We start from the raw sequence: 16,320 nt of genomic DNA on the forward strand, positions 1-16,320 counted from the left end.
TCCAGAATCCCCTTCCCCTCCCCCATTTCTGAAGAAGGGTCTAGACCCGAAACGTCAGCTTTCCTGCTCCTCTGATGCTGCTTGCCCTGCTGTGTTCATCCAGCTCTACTCCTTGTTATATCAATATAATGGAATAGTTTTTTAAATTCCAGACATATGCTTCCAAACTTGGAGGACGTGAACACAAAAGAAGGAAAGTTGGATACACAACCTGGGTTACAGGACCTACCAGGCCCGAAATCTTCCTCAGTAAGGGCATGGAGGTCAGAAATCAGTTGTCTTTTTTAAATACAGCTGGAAAGGGGAAATTATTACCAAAAATAAACTTTTATGATGTCTAGTTCACCAGATTTAAAATCACTAAAAATGACACTTTTAAAAACAAAATACTAAATGATTTACATACTCCATTTGTGTATCCTTTTTGTAGTTTCTTAGTAAATCAAACATTTTTAATATAGGAAAACATTTGTGTCATCCCTGCTGGTATCTCTGCACCAGAAGAATGAGAGCAATTTATACTCTTCCCAAGCTAGTGCCATCAACTGTTTATTACAAAGTAGGCAGTTTTTCTTGAGCAGAATCTGATCCTTGCAAATTGAATTTTAAACCAGCACTAAAGATCACAGAAAACACAGGTGGTTTAGGATATTTCTGATCCTATGATGCTGCTTGGCCTGCTGTGTTCATCCAGCTCTACACCTTGTTATCTCATAATTAATAAAGCATGTTCTTGGCTTTATTAATTGCGGTACACTGCAAGAGCAGGAAAGTTGATGTTGAGCTTGTGCAAGACACTTATGAAACCTCAGCTGGAGTACTGTGTGCAGTTGTGAGCATCACATTATAGGATGTGAATGCATTGGAGAAAGTGCAGAAGCTATTTACAAGAATTGTTTCAGGAGTGAGAAACTTCAGGTATGAGGATAGACTGAAGAAGTTGGGACTGTTCTCCTTAGAGATAAGACAGCTGAGAGGAGATTTGAAAGACGTCTTCAAAATCATGAGTGGGCTATACAGAGTAGAGAGAGAGAAGCTGTTCCTGCTTGTGAAAGAAAAATAACAGTATATATTTAAAGTGACATGCAAATGAAGTAAGGGTGATGTGAGAAAATTATTTTCACACAAGAGTATGGAATGCACTACCTGGGAATGTGGTGGAGATAGGTTCAACTGGGGCATTCCAGAGGGCATTGAATGGTTATTTCGATAGAATTAGTATGCAGTGATATGCAGTTTGGAAATTTTCCAAATTATTTTCACACAATATTTTTATTTCAGGTTTATTTTGTCTCACAGTGATTGTTCAGTTTTTGGGGGATTTAACAGGGGGTTTTGAAGGCAATGCTGTTGATGTGGTTTACTTGGACTTCTGAAAGACATCTGATGGTGTCAGAAAAGAGACTTGTGGGCACTGTCACAGGTTATGGAATGAAGGGACCAGTAGCAATATGCTTATGGAATTGGTTGAGTGACTAGAAACAGAGGGTAGTGCAGTAAGCAATTCTTTTCAAAACTTTCTCTGGCAAAGAGCTGTCTGCATTTGAGGTAGAACGACAGCCAGCAGACAAAGACTCACTAAGGAAAAGCAACCTCAGCTATCACATTAAAACTGTGAGTGAGTTGAATATTTCAGCTTTCCCTCTTAAAAATTAAATTAAGCTGCTTTTTCTATTGCATGCAGCCGTCGTGGATATTGCCCATGTATGGCTAGCCTTAAAAGGTCCCCTACCCCTGAAGTAACAAGTACACGCAGTGAAAAATCTGTTAAACTATGTCCTCCACCTGCAATAGACTACATTGCAAAAAAAAACCTTGGCAACAATTTCATAGATATTTTTGGATAAATACCAAGCAGCCCCTAGCAATCACCAGATTTTTAGCTGTTGGTCACGATCTATATAGCAAATGGCTGGAAGTTACTATAATAAATTCCACATCCACTACTTCAACTGTGAGGTTTCACAATTAAATATGTTTCCAGATGACATACCTTAAAATCATTAAGCTCCCAGGCATGGATGGATGAACTGGCTCCCCTTCTTTATTCACTCATTCTCTTCGTTGGTCACAAGAAGGTCAATTTAAAAACAGATTCCTTCTCATGTGGATACCTTTCTTCCAGACTCAAAAGAAATGACATTGGGAGCTGAACTATCAACTGCAATGTTCTTAATTTTATAGTTTGTGATTCTGTCATCTCGATTCCTTTAAACTATCACTGAATTCTAGCACTCAAGGTGAAAAGGAATCCTATTGTTATCCTAGACAACAAGGTGCAGGGCTGGATGAACACAGCAGGCCAACACAGAAGTTATTTCTGTTGTTCATCCATTCGCTCTTTGACTGTTTGCCATTGTCTATCCACTGTCATTCCTTTCAGCAACATTGCCTAGTCCATCATAGCTAACTCGCACATCATACCTTTGTAGTTTCCCTTATTAAGATTCAGGACCTTAGTCTCAGAATCAACTACCTTGCACTTCAACATGAAGAATTCTGTCATAATTTGGTCACACATCCCCACGTCTCACAACTGCATTTCCAATTATTCCTTTCTCTTTGCATTATATCTGGTCTGAGATGGCTTGTTCTCTAGTTGGTTCCTTAAAAAGTTGGTCCAGAAAAAAACATCCCATGTGTGCTGTATGAATTTCTCCTCTATAGTATTATTAATTTAACTCGCCCAATCTATATGCAGATTAAGTCACCCATAATTGCAGATGTGTCTTTTCCATATGCTTCTGATTTCCTGTTTAATGCAATTCTCAACATCACCAGTACAGTTTGGTAGTCCTTATACCACCTGCACTAAAATTTTTATTTAACCCCTTGGTATTTATCAATTCTACCCACAAGATTCTACATTGTTTGAGCTAGTATCTTCGTTCAATATTGTGATTTATATCCTATTTAATCAGCAATGCAGCTCTATCACCTTTTCCTTTTTGACTGTCCTTCCTAAATACTAAATACCTCTCCATGTTCCATTCCCATCCCTGGTCATCCTGCAGCCATATCTCTCTAATCCCAATTATCATACCTGTTTACATCTATTTGCATGATTAATTCATCCACTTTATTTCAAATGTTCTGTGCATCCAGGCCTGTCTTTTCAATATTCCTTGTCCCATTCCCACTATTCTTTTCACAGTGATCTGGTTTGTTTCTGGCCTTTGATTCCTTTGCCTATCACTTCTCTTGTTTCCCTTTCTGTTTTTTGCTCGTATTTTTGATTCCACTTCCTCTGACTCCTTTGTATAGATTTGTATCCCCTGCCAATTTAGTTTAAACCTTCCCCAACCACTTGTAAATATTCCTCCAAAGGCATCAGTCCCTGTCTGCTCAGGTGTAATGCATCCAATTTATACTGCGTGTGGAGTTTGCACTTTCACCCAGTCGCCCAGGGCTGGAATCAAAACTGGGTCCCTGGCGCAGTGAGGAAGCAGTGCTAACCGCTGAGCCACCATGCCGCCATATCCAAAGCAATATATCTGTTTTAGAGGGGAATGGCCGCAGGGGATTCCTGCACTGCCTGCCTAGTACTTTCACTTTGCCTGGTGGTCACCCATTCCCTTTCTGCCTATGGAGTCTTAGTCGGCAGCGTGACCACCTCTCTATCTGCGCTATCCATGATTCACTTAGCTTTGCGGATACTCTATAGAGTCCACAGCTGCCACTCTAGCTCCAAAACCTGGGCTTTCAAGACCTGCAGCTGGAGAGACATCCTGTATGTATACTGACCCCAGGCACTGGAGATTTGCCTCGTTTCCCACTAGAGATGTCTATTCTCATTCCGTATCTTTGTGGTGGATTTTGAAGTCACCTTTTGCTCTTTGCTTAGGAACAAATCTGAAATAAAAGTTGGCAGTGCTGACAAATACTGCCAACTCTTTTTCACGTTAGATGTGGTTGAAACCCATTGAATGGCTTTGACGTTGTCAAATGTAGGCTTTACTCCAGCTGCTGTCACCCTATACCCAACGATGTTGATCTTAGATGTCGCAAATGTATGTATTTCTTTGTATGTCAAATTGTATTGTGTGCATTGAGTGAATGCCACTGAGAACTGCTGATTATGTTCTACTTTTTCCCTTCCCTGGACAATTGTGTCATCAAGTAGGTTGAACATGCCATCCATGTCAGAATGACTGAAGAAACGCTCTTCTGGAACATGCTAGCTGTTGAACGTAGTCCATTCTGTGGTACTGAAACAAGCCTTTGAGAGTAATAAAGTGGATACCATTTATTTTGCTAGTGGTATCGAAAGATAGCTTTGACGCAAGTCAAACCTCCTGTAGACTATGGGCATGAAATTATGCCAATCAATTTTCTCTCGTAAGAAGTAGATACTTGTCTGGAGTAATTGCTTTTTTGGCTACTTAAAGTTGATGTATAATCTACATTCATTATTTTCGCATCATACAATCGAGATAAGTTGATCCATTCAATTATTCAGTCTGCTTTGAGTTATTTCAGTTCCAGTGACATTTTGGCACAGACTGCAAATGGCAACTGTCTCAAAATTTGTGTAACTGGTGGAGTGATATATCAATTTAAAAATCATGACAGTACTTCTTAATCTCCTCAAATCCAGGAAATAAGGAAGAATGCTGTTGGATATAGTCAAATGTCATTAATCGCATTCATTTTATGATCTGTGGGGTTTTCAAGTTTAAAGCTAAGATTGTCAAAGAGGCTTGCTTCCATTAGGGTTTCAGTAAAGCACGAAGATATCCAGGTTGGCATTTTTGTAATGCACTGGATCATTCTCAAAACCAGAATAATTGAAATACCATAAGCTTGGTGAGTGTTTGTTGCAGGACGGAGAAAACAATCATGAATATAATGTTGCTAGAGTTTTGTCACTCAATGTAGATTCTTTCACGCCAACATTGATGGGGAGTGTCATTGAAAACAGAGATCGGCGTGATGTCAACTCAGCTTTCTTTTTGTGGCCTGGTACTATATCATCCATGATGATGCAAACATGCCATATTTCACTCAGAAGAATAGATTCCTCCAGGTACCAAACTGATGACGTCTTCAATCATCTATATCCCTTTGTGAAGTGATTTTACTTTTGACCACAAGATGCACTTTTTTCCCCTGAGTTGGACATAGTGTTGTGAATCGTTGGGTATTTAAGTATTCCTACTGTGATGAGGCAAGTTTTGCTGAGACTGCTAATGTCTCTTTGTACTCCTTGTACTTGAGCCGGTTTGGAAAGCTTTGTCTGTAGTCAGTTAGTCTGAGGTTGCGTTTCTGCATCTCCTATCTGAATCTCACATGATGTAGTCAATTCAGACTGCCATAGTTCCTCTGTGAGAGCTGTTCTCGAATTCACGGAATTCAACTTTCTTCAACAAGTTAATCATAAATTATTTTATTGGTTAGTGTGCTATATTTATGAGCAAAAAAAACTTACTGCAATGCAGCCACACTCTGTTTTATGGACTCACTGTTTCCCTGACATCTCTCGTAAAATATGAGATAACAAGGTGTAGAGCTGGATGAACACAGCAGGCCAAGCAGCATCAGAGCAGGAAAGCTGACGTTTCGGGTTGAGACCCTTCTTCAGAAAATTTGTCCAGCATCGGCAGTTCCTACTATCTTGTAAAATATATATCCTTTGATCATTACACATTTTTTTTGAGCTGGTGTTTATTTTAAAGCACTTGCTGCCATTTCAAAAGTAAATGTGGCTTCTGTGAGCTGCTTGAATACTCACTGGCTTCTTCTCAAATGCAACGGAATATTTTTTCTGGTGTATTGCTGCTACCTATGGACTATTGATACCTATTGCTATCAAGTAGCCTTGAACCCTGAAATTCATCAATTTCATTGCTAGGATGCACATCCAACTTGGAAGAAAAGGCGCAGGAGCTGATTTGACGCTCTGCAATTTTGGGCCTCGTAGGACAGGATAGAAATGTTGGACGATCAGTGGAATTAAGGTCAAGGAAGTAGAATGCAGGTCTCATGGTCACATCAAACTTGGATTAGGGTTGGGAAAAATAGGACAGAAACTTAAGAAAGATGCAAATTTAGGCCTAGGGCAGGGGAAACCGTAGAGAAGTCCTAAGTTTTCTCTTTCGCTATCACTTTCTGTCTCCCTACCACCACCACCCGCTGGCCATTCCTCTCTGTCTCTGTCTCTGTCTCTCTCGATTATCTTTCCAACTCTGTGTTTTTGGCCTTTAATCTGTTCCTTAAAACTTACTGTTATAGTAGGCTTTTTAGCCATCTACCTTCATATTTCCTCTGGTAGTTTAATGTCATAGCATATTTGATGATACTTCTGTGAAGTGTCTTGGGATTTATTACTTTAAAAAAACTATATGTGCAATTTGTTGCTGCTATTTGGCTTAATGGACTTGGGAATGATTTCTTTACCAGAGGTCCATAAGGAAGGTTGAAAGGGTATGTCAAAGAAAGGTTAACACAAAAGGAACTTGTTGCCCAATACCAGTGATTAGACCCAGAATGATGCTGTCATCCACTGGCTCTCCAAGGAAATGCAACTAATTAAAAAAAAAATCAACATTGAGTATAATTTTAGTACCTAATTTGTTCATTTTAAGAGGGTTCTCGAGGGGTATCCATGTAGAAGTAATTGGGGGCAGAGAACCAATCCACAGGCAACTCTAACTGATTTCCTATATGATTGTATCCAGTGAACAAGGAGGCAGAAGCAGCTTAAACTACCATATCTCCAAAAAATAAGGAAAATCAGAACAAAAGCTCACAAGCCCAGTGAGCCTTTTGAATTAATGATAAATGTAATGTAATTTTTAGGACGTTCCATACAAAAAAAGGGAACATGTTGAGGCAGAATAAACATTTTCACGTCAAGGGCGGTGCATGTCTGGAACGAGCTGCCAGACGAAGTAGTGGAGGCTGATACAATAACAACATTTTAAAATGCATCTGGATGGGCATATGAATAGGAAAGGTTTAGAGGGATATGGGCCAAGTGCTGGCTAATGGGACCAGATTAATTTAGGATATCTGGTTGGTATGGATGAGTTGAACCGGAGGCTCTGTTTCTTTGTTGTACGACTTGAACTAAATTCAAGTTTTTCAGTTCATTCTAGGAACTGTGACAAAGACAATGAACAAAGAACCTGACACTGCAGCGCTGGAGCAGAAAAGAGGAGGGACATTTGATAAAAGAAAATAAGAGAAAAAGTTGCAATTACATTGCACTTTCCATGACTCTTTATAGCTAGTGAAGTTTTTTTAAATTATCTCTGTTCTAATGCAGAAAACGAGGCTGCCAATTTTGCATGGCACAAACTCCCACAAACAGCAATGTGACACTAACCAGATAATTAGTTTTGCTGACATTGATTATAGATACGTATATATTGACCACAATAACTATCCTGCTGTCTTTGGAATAGTACCATACTTTCATAGGCACCCAAGTAAGCGGATAGTGCTTTAGTTTAATGTTTCATTTAAAAGATGACACTTCCAGCATGATCATACTCTCCCAGTACCGCACTTCAGCTTCATAGAGTAGATTTTTGTGTTCAAGTCCTCGAGTGGTTTTGAACCTGGAACTTTGTAATTCAGAGTCAGGGATGCTAGCAACTAAGCCATAATTGATGCTAGATCAATGGTGGCAACAGCTCCCTGTAAGAAATAATGACCGTGTACAGATTTGGATTCTAAACTTATTACCTGATAGACAAACTCTACAGACCAAGTATTATTTAGTATGCAACTAGTATGCTCAACTGCAGACACTTCATCTCTAATTAGCATTTTGCCATAGTCAAAAACTGCATTCTGCATTTATTTTTTATAGTATGCTTTCCATAGTTCCTGTTTAAAATGTAATCCTAAGCCAATGTTTCTCCCAGCTTTTGATGGACACACCTCTTCACATTTGGTTGACTCATAACATACAGTGACCATAGAAAGCTCTTTTCCTCAGTCTTTCAAGAAATTGTGAACCAGCCTCCCACAGTGTGACTTAGTCAGTGATTTCTTCACCTGGCCACAGCAGAGAACTCTTCCAGTGCCCTTAAATTTCCAACGGTTCTGTCTCTTTGATCAGAGAACATCTTTCCAACCCCATTCTGTTTAGTAGATTACGGTAAAATAATTCTTCAGCATCTGCTGTCCGTATCTTTCTCTTTGGGGTTCTCACTTTTTAGTTTCTTTTACACCAATCTGCCCGAGAGCCTAAGTTTTAGCCAGCCGTTGTTGTCAAATGTTGTACCGGACATGTGGATCTCAGTAGCACTTGATCTGTTCCCATAGCAACCAAGTCATGTTGGCTTATCATTGGGTAGATCTAACAAGAGATCGCATCCTTTTTAACTTGAATTAATAAATATTGTTTAAAACATAGTTAAGATTCAAACGTTTTGTCTTAACCACCAAAGTGAGGCAATTGCCATTAATAAAGTGGATGGGTTTACATGTGGCTGACGTCCTTCCTTCAGCCTTCTTTTAGGTTTTGAATATTTAAATCCAGTCCCGTTATCTAGCTCATTCATCCCAAGCTACAACATAGGAACTGAATGGTCCATTGTCAGCCGTTTAGCAGGGGACAACTTCAGCTTATGGCTGATCATCTTGGTTACTCAATTAGTTTGCTTTGACCCAGAGTCTTCCCGCCATAAAATTTATCTAAAATTTACCTCCTGTTGCCCATGGATCTTGTAAATGGAGCTGAAAGAGTTCCTCTCCAGCTAAAATAATTGTTTAAATCTCCACAACTTGTCTAAGTCATCTCACATAAGTAAAGAAATAAAAATTTGTTTGATTGCATAGTGTTTAGACAAAAATAAGTATGTATCTTGCATTACATGGATCTGTGAGATTTTCATGTCTATGGAGGGGACCTCAGAAATAAATGGTGAGAACCTTTGAGCCATGGAAATGGAGGGAATCAACAAAAGTTAAATTGCTGATCTCAGCTTTAACAATAAATACAACCATGAGCTACTGCCTATAGAAATGTACCTATAGTGATAATATTTATTTTGTACATGTTGCATTTGGTAGTTACTTTAATGTATTCTTTATTACCAGTTTGGTTATTAAAAAAATGAACATCTACTTTTGTAAACAATCAAGATTAAAGTTAAAGCACATCAAACCTGTAATAATTGATGCTGTCTTTAAAGGTTTCCATTCCATGGTAATTTTGCCCTACAATTGAAATATCTTTATCCAAGCAGGTTGCTTTGACACTTAAAAAGACCATGCCTTTCTATGTTATGTTTTTGAACACTGGGGTTTGAAATATGAAAATGCTGTATTTAAAAACCAGCCTTTGAGACAGTGGCTGGAGGTTTGTAAAACAAGTAACCTGACCTCCATGCTAGGAATCATGTAAACAACTGTTTGAATAGCAGTAATAGCAGTTTGAGTTGCAGACTGTTTGGAGCTGAGGATGTGTACAGATGCAACTTTTGCTAGCAATAAGAAGTCAGTTGGTCTATGGACTAGTGACCAGTTATCAATGACCAAGACCTTATTGTCTGCCAACAGAACTGTATGATTGGTTCATGGGTAACTGACCAGCTTGAAGTTGGGAACAAGTTACAGAGTGGGAGTGAAGTGTTCAATTCTTCCTCATCTTTGGAGCAGTCCCTCTGTTCTTTGCAATCAAAACTCAATGCAAACCTGAAGAAAATTAGTTTATCTTTTCCATAACCGTTGTTGTATGCTGTGACTTCTAACTTATAAATCAAATTTTTTTCTAAGCCTACCAGCCACTCTGTGCCTCACCAGCCAGTGAAAGAAACTAGAGAAAGTCAAATGAAGCAACGCGCAGGACAACAGAAAACTCCAAGATTATCTCAACAACAGTACCTGGGGACAAAGCCAACTGAATTGTCTTTTCAGTTTTCCCTTATGTTTAAACCTATTTACATTGTTTATCTCTGTGTGTATGTAAGGGGGAGTTTATAAATGCATTAAGGTTTTAATTAATAGTATAACATGCCAACAGTTTGCTAATTGAGTGTTCAACAGCAGCCATTATTAACATCCCAGACGGATCCAATTTTAAAAGAGACTTTAAACAAAATAGTACAGTTATAAACAAAATATCTTTCTCAGAGCACAGAAAGCAAAACTACCAGTGATGGGAGAAGCAGATGTAAACAAATCCAGCATACACTGCTTGGGATTTGTTGCTTTCTATCACTATTGTCGTGTTTCCTCAATTTAATGCCATTTCTGAAATTTATTGAGTAAAAGAAAAACTTGGATAAGTGGACAGTTGGTACTTTTTATTCTGTCTTGCACAGGTTTTAATAAGAAAAGCACTCATTGTAATTTTATATCGATCAGACATTTGAAATTTTCCTTCTAGCTTTTCTGCAAATAATTTAATCAAATAGTGAGAAACTTAAGGAAAGTATTCCATTAACACAGCAGACTGATATTGATACAGACTAGGAACTTAGGATATTTGGACTGAATTTGCAGTTTTGCAGCTTTGGACAAAAAGGCCAGGTTTTTGATAGAGGCTAAGTCCTTCAAGTAGTAATGGCAATAAAGCATTAAAACATTATTAGTTAATACATTTAATTAAATTGCTGAGAAAAGAATTATTCTGGCAACTAATACAGATTGTCAGTTCGGCTTGTAGTGTAGCACATACCTGTGTACTAGAAGTTGCATGTATTAATAACAGGACCATCTTTGTAGATGGAAAGAATATGCACACCCACACTGCACCTGTTTCAACTCTGCAAAACAGGTGACAGCCATTTGCTGGTTCGCTTCGCAGGGCAATGCACGAACCAATCAGAATCAACCTGCCTGATTTAAAACTTAAAGCCTGCTAGTTAACTGTCAATCAGCATTCTCTATGACAATGCCTTTACCAATTGGTAATGTAACAAACTCCTGCCAACTAATCCATACTTTCCTCTCTCAGTATAAATGATGGTTTTTCCTTGAATTGTGAATTAACCTGTTGAATGCAAACTAAAAAGCTTTGTCACTTCTTTTAAAGCAATGCTCAAATTCTGTATTATCATACAATTACCAGTGAAATTGTTAAATAATTAAGTAATTGTGAAATACATCTGGTGATATTTAGTGCTCCCACAGGAGAAGGCTGAGAGGTAGGGACAGAAAGATTTGGTGTGGAGAGCCCATTGACTTTGTGATTTCTCCAAAATTCAGCCGGATGTGGAAAGAACTGGGAGGGTTCTTATGGCACAGTGTGATATCCCTGCCTAACTGACAGAATGCCCAGATTCAAGTCCTACCTGTCCTGGGGGTGTATTACAACAGTTTGATTAAAATATTCCTTCACGTTGTGAATAATGTGAAAGACTGGAAAGCACCGGCGACAGCCTTCCTGTCCAGAGGCTGCTTCAAGCTTTGAAGTTGCCATTTGAGGGCCTACCACAATACTGGCAGCAGCTGCATGTACTTAAGAACTGCTGGCCTCTGATTAGCCACCTACTGTGGAGGTGGGACTTCTGTCCTGCAGGCCCCGGAAACCCTGGTAGCATATGATGACTATATTTAACTGGTATTAAATTCCATTGGTCTTCCTAGATATAACAATAGCAAGTTTGGCACTGGCTTTCCAGCTAGTGGATAGGCACAATGCTGTTCTGATTAAATTCTGCCTATCACCTTTTCTCAGGGTAAATGAAAGCTTAAATATGTATTTCTTCTGTCAGAAGTTTCAACAATTAACAATATAGTGGAGACCTTTTATGAAAGCAATTTTCATTGGTGAGGAAAAGCATCTAGCAGCCAGTGAAAGACTGAGTTTGCATGATTGCCTTCCATTATAAATGTGGGCACAGGAAGTTCCACCTAAAATTGATAGAGATGTGCACTAAGATGATTGATCACAGAACAGCAGACATTTTTAGATGAGAAGCTTATAACAAAATTGTCTTTTAAATAAAATACATATTAAACCATTATGCTCATTTCGAGTCATAGACCTGTACAGAATGGAAATGGACCCTTCGATCCAACTCGTCCATGCTGACCAGATATCCTAAATTAATCTAGTCCCATTTACCAGCATTTGGCCCATATCTGTCTAAACCCTTCCTATTCATATACCCATCCAGATGCCTTTTAATATAAAAAGTAAGCTTACACTTTTAAAAACTAATCACCTAACTGCTCCCTTGCTGTGGGCTCTCTTACGTAGGTTTCTCCAAGGTCAGCTTTGAATTTTGCTGTTTATTTTTCTTAAATTACCTGCAATGTCCAGAGATACTTGAAACCGAACAGCAGAGGCAGTCAGCTGTGCAGGTTCACTGCTGGGTCAGACAGCTGTGTGGGTTTATTTTTCTGTTGGACTCACTTCCCACATGGTCACTGCCTTTGTATCTCTTCTACCTTTTTTAAAGTACTGTTGTTTTGATCTTTTTTTCCAAAGTTCCAAAACAATGCAACAGCTTATAAAACAGTAATTACTGCTCCTAGAATTTGAGGAAATCAGCTCCAACACTGAAAATACCTTAGCTACATTTCTTTCCCATTCTCCATCTTGGATTATCCAGAATCCTTTCTTGTTTTGATTAAGAATCGGCAGGTAAAAATCAATAGGTTTTCATATTTTATTTTCCTTGGGGCTGTAAAAATAAGAACAGGACTAGCTTTTGACTTTTGGAATTCTGACAGACTGCCTAAAAACTTTGGAGAGCTCATTATGTTCTGAGGTCCAGACCTTGAAGTCATATCCTGATGGTGGAAACAATCTTCTGGCTGTGGGCTGGCACAATGTCAGGTGTTCTGAAGACCAATCAACCAGAAAAACAAAATGCCTGGCATTGAGCGTAGAAGTTGGGGAAGTATAGGATTGTATTTCCTGATCCTGGCTCCACAGAAGTAATTTTGAGTTAACTGAAAGGGTATCTCCTGCTTTTCCTTTAGGTTTTACTGACAGAGGACTATGAACATTTCCCATAATTAGTAGCAAAAATGACAATTGCCTGGAATTTGCAGTTAATGGGAAGGGTGGAACTTGTTATACATTATAGTGACTATTGGATATATACTTAGCTAAAGCTTTTGAGTAGCTATTTATTGTCATCGGGTCCCTGACTCAGCATGCACACTTTATGGAGAATCTAGTGAGAGAGCAGGGCAGACAGTAATGTGTCTTTTCATCCAAACAGATGAAAGAATCTTCACTGAGATATACAGGATGTATAAATTGAATTTAAATAATATATAAAAATCAAAGAGTAGCTAAGAGACATAAGATAATTAAAATGTTAATTTTAGTCTGTTTCTTAAATTATTAACATGGATTACATATTGATGGAATGAGGCACCACACTTTTAACATTGGTTCCCAGTACTAGAGAGAATCTTTCGACTGATATGCTCATTAAAATTTCATTTATGTATAAATGCACCAGCCGTAACTCTGGTGTGCTCAGTGGCTAAGTACAAAAATTTCACAGCCTTGTGTGGTTTACATGGCTGAGTCTACTAAAGAAATACTGGCATAGCAAACCCGAAGTAGGAGTTGGCTAACTCAAGATATAACTTGCAGGTTTTTTTGTGTTTAGCTGCGTATGTTCATACAGCCTCAGTCACTGTCCAATTTATTCCTATATTTTTGAATGATCTATTTCTTTTCAATGAAGGTACATCCAAGTTATAGAAATGAACTACATGCATATCGGTACTACAGGTTTGAGAATTTATTATTTAGCAAAATAGATGCACTAGGTAAACTATGCCAGGTAGGGACTATTGTTAGCTTTCAGATTCTTTTTCTTAGACTGTAATCTATTTATATGTCATCGCTGTTACTATAATGATGTTGTTACAGTTAGTGTAAAGCATAATCATTAGGGTCTCATGATGCAGTTCCAGTCAGTGGGCAGCAAAATCACTGCATTTTCCATTATGTTTATTGTGACTTAATTCGTAGCGATATTGAATCATTGTACCATAGTAGAATGTAAAATGATTTTATAAAATCTTGACATCCAGAATTGCCATGACATGTTCCTTTCACTTTCAGGTAGAAACTAAGCCCGCACTCCTCAATGGAACACCAGCTCTGAGAAAAGACAAAAATAAATTTGCTGATTTCAGCGTACTATTAGTGCATTGTTGCTCGATTAATATTTATAATTGATTTGGCCTGATTTATTTTGTGTTTTTCAGCAGTCACTGTGCCTGTTTACATCAGCCGGACTGAAAGACCAACAAAAGAAGCCTATTGCTGTTGAACCTGCTGGATTTGGCATTACAGTAGCATCATACGTAGCTAAGTTCAGGAAAACACTGTTAGTACAAGACCTTGCTGAGGTAGGGATGTAGATAGATCTTATGAAATTCTTTTCAGCTTTCTTGATTTTACTGTTTTATTTTATGCACTGGGAAGGAGAGGTGGATGCTTTCAGTTTGCAGGCTCTGGCAATTTTTTTTTGTCTCTGCTACCCCGGCACTTGCAGCTTTTTCACACCTCCACACCTCCAACTCACCAACCAGAGGGGCTGTTATCAGGCCAAAATTCCTTAACTCAGAAAATTCTGTGCCCTCGGAATCAAATTCTCTCCCTCACTGCTTGAAAAGTCAACCTTGTCAGACTGAAACAGATATATGTAGCACTTGATTTTCAATTTGCAAAACTCTCTGCACTTTAAGAATGTAACAGCCCAACTTCCATTTCAGGTTAAAGTCCAAAAAAAAGTGCTTTCTTACATATTATGAAAGACATTTTCACCAAAATCTTAGCTTTAATTGTTTCAAAGTTGAAGATACTGATTACTGTAGTGATTGTAACGAGGTCAGTCAGGTGGATCTCATAAAATATATGGCTGTTAATCCAGTGTAATCAGGGAGCCCTGGCTGACAGATATAAACAGGAGTGTCAGAGGTTCTGTTCACTCTGAGAGCTGGCTCCAAGGAAGCTGGATCAATGTCAAGGAATCTCCATGTGTAAGTAAAGGTTAACTTGGTGACGGGATACCAGCCTGTGTGGAGTTATTTCAGTAGTGGCGCAAGAAAAGCATGCTCCTGAAGAAATACACTTCCAACAGTCTTTGAGTTGGGATGAGCACTTTTGGCATCGTGCCGTTATTTGGGAAGCTTGACTCGTTCAATCCTGCTATCAAAGACTGGGCCCAGCATGTGGAAAGAATGTTTTAGTTTTTCTAGGCAAATGACATTGGGGCAGACGAAAAGCAATGAGTAATTCTCCTGAAAGCTTGTGGACCTGCAGCTTTTTCAGTTATTAGCTGCCTAATTTTCCGTGAGGCACCAGACCCCAAGCCTCCTATAATTCTGAGACACTGTCGGTTTTATCCAGCAATTCAAGACCTGTAGGGGAATCTATATCAGGATTTTTAACTAGGTTAAGATGACTGGCAGAGGAATATGATTTTGTTCTAATCCTTAATGACATGCTGACTGTTTGTTTGGTATATGGGATTAATGATGCAACCATGAAAAAGTGCCTCCTAGCTAAAGCCCATCTAGACTTCAAACGGGTATGACAACTGGCTTTATCATTGGAAGATGCGGCAAGTGGAGCTTATGTGTTACAAGATATCTTAATGGAAGTCCAGTCCAACTGAGCTTGGTGAACTCTACTTGAGCAAAGACAATTACATAGCCTCACTCAGGACATATCCTGACAGAGGGACTGTAGGTCAGCCCACAGCAAAACCCCAAAACAAAGCCAAACCTCAGCCAAATGGTTACAATTGTCTTCAAGATCTGGGCTGGCAAGCCATTGTAGTTGCTGCTGGTATGCGGACTCGAGCAAAAGAGTCCCACTAGACCTAAATGGAGTAAGATCTTGTAGGCCGGTATCGAGGAGAGTGCTCAGACTGAAAAGTTCACCTACATCTGGTTTGGAACAGTTAAATTGCTTAGCAACATCCAAATCAGAACCAATCAAAATAAACAATTGGTTAAATGGTCACCCGGTTCTAATGAAGGTCAACACTGGCACGGCTGTTTCAGTAATGTCAGAACCGGTCTGTAACCAAATTCGCTCTGGACTCCGACCCTTAAGGTTCCCTGGCATAGGTTCTCAGTCTAGCTGAGGTCTTGCGCAAATTTAACAGATTAAAGATGAAATTTCGGTTCTGGTCTCTTATGAGAAGCAGCTGGTTCAGTTACCAGTGATTGTAGTAAAAGGCTCAGGCCCAAGCTTGTTGGACTGAAATTCATTGAGAAAGATCCACCTAGATTAGCCCAATACTTTTCAATTAGAAAATTGCTGCCTGAGTGATGTCCTAATTAAATACCTGGAAGTTTTCAGGAAGGTCGAGGGACTATCAAAAGAGCCAAGGCCAGGAAACAATTCCACAATTCTACAGGGCTTGCCCAGTGCAG

The 16,320-nt window shown here is 39.0% G+C and overlaps 1 protein-coding gene across 1 annotated transcript in view; it reads left to right on the forward strand.

Moving 5' to 3' along the window:
- pde10a (phosphodiesterase 10A) overlaps positions 1-16,320 on the forward strand; it is a 437,158-nt gene that overhangs the window by 284,050 nt on the left and 136,788 nt on the right. The window contains exon 7 of the mRNA XM_048600979.1: positions 14,140-14,283. Coding sequence (XP_048456936.1) covers positions 14,140-14,283 — 144 coding nt within the window. The remainder of the gene's footprint in view (positions 1-14,139; positions 14,284-16,320) is intronic.

This window comes from Rhincodon typus, chromosome 9 (genome assembly GCF_021869965.1).
Source record: "Rhincodon typus isolate 14 chromosome 9, sRhiTyp1.1, whole genome shotgun sequence".
Classification (NCBI taxonomy): domain Eukaryota; kingdom Metazoa; phylum Chordata; class Chondrichthyes; order Orectolobiformes; family Rhincodontidae; genus Rhincodon; species Rhincodon typus.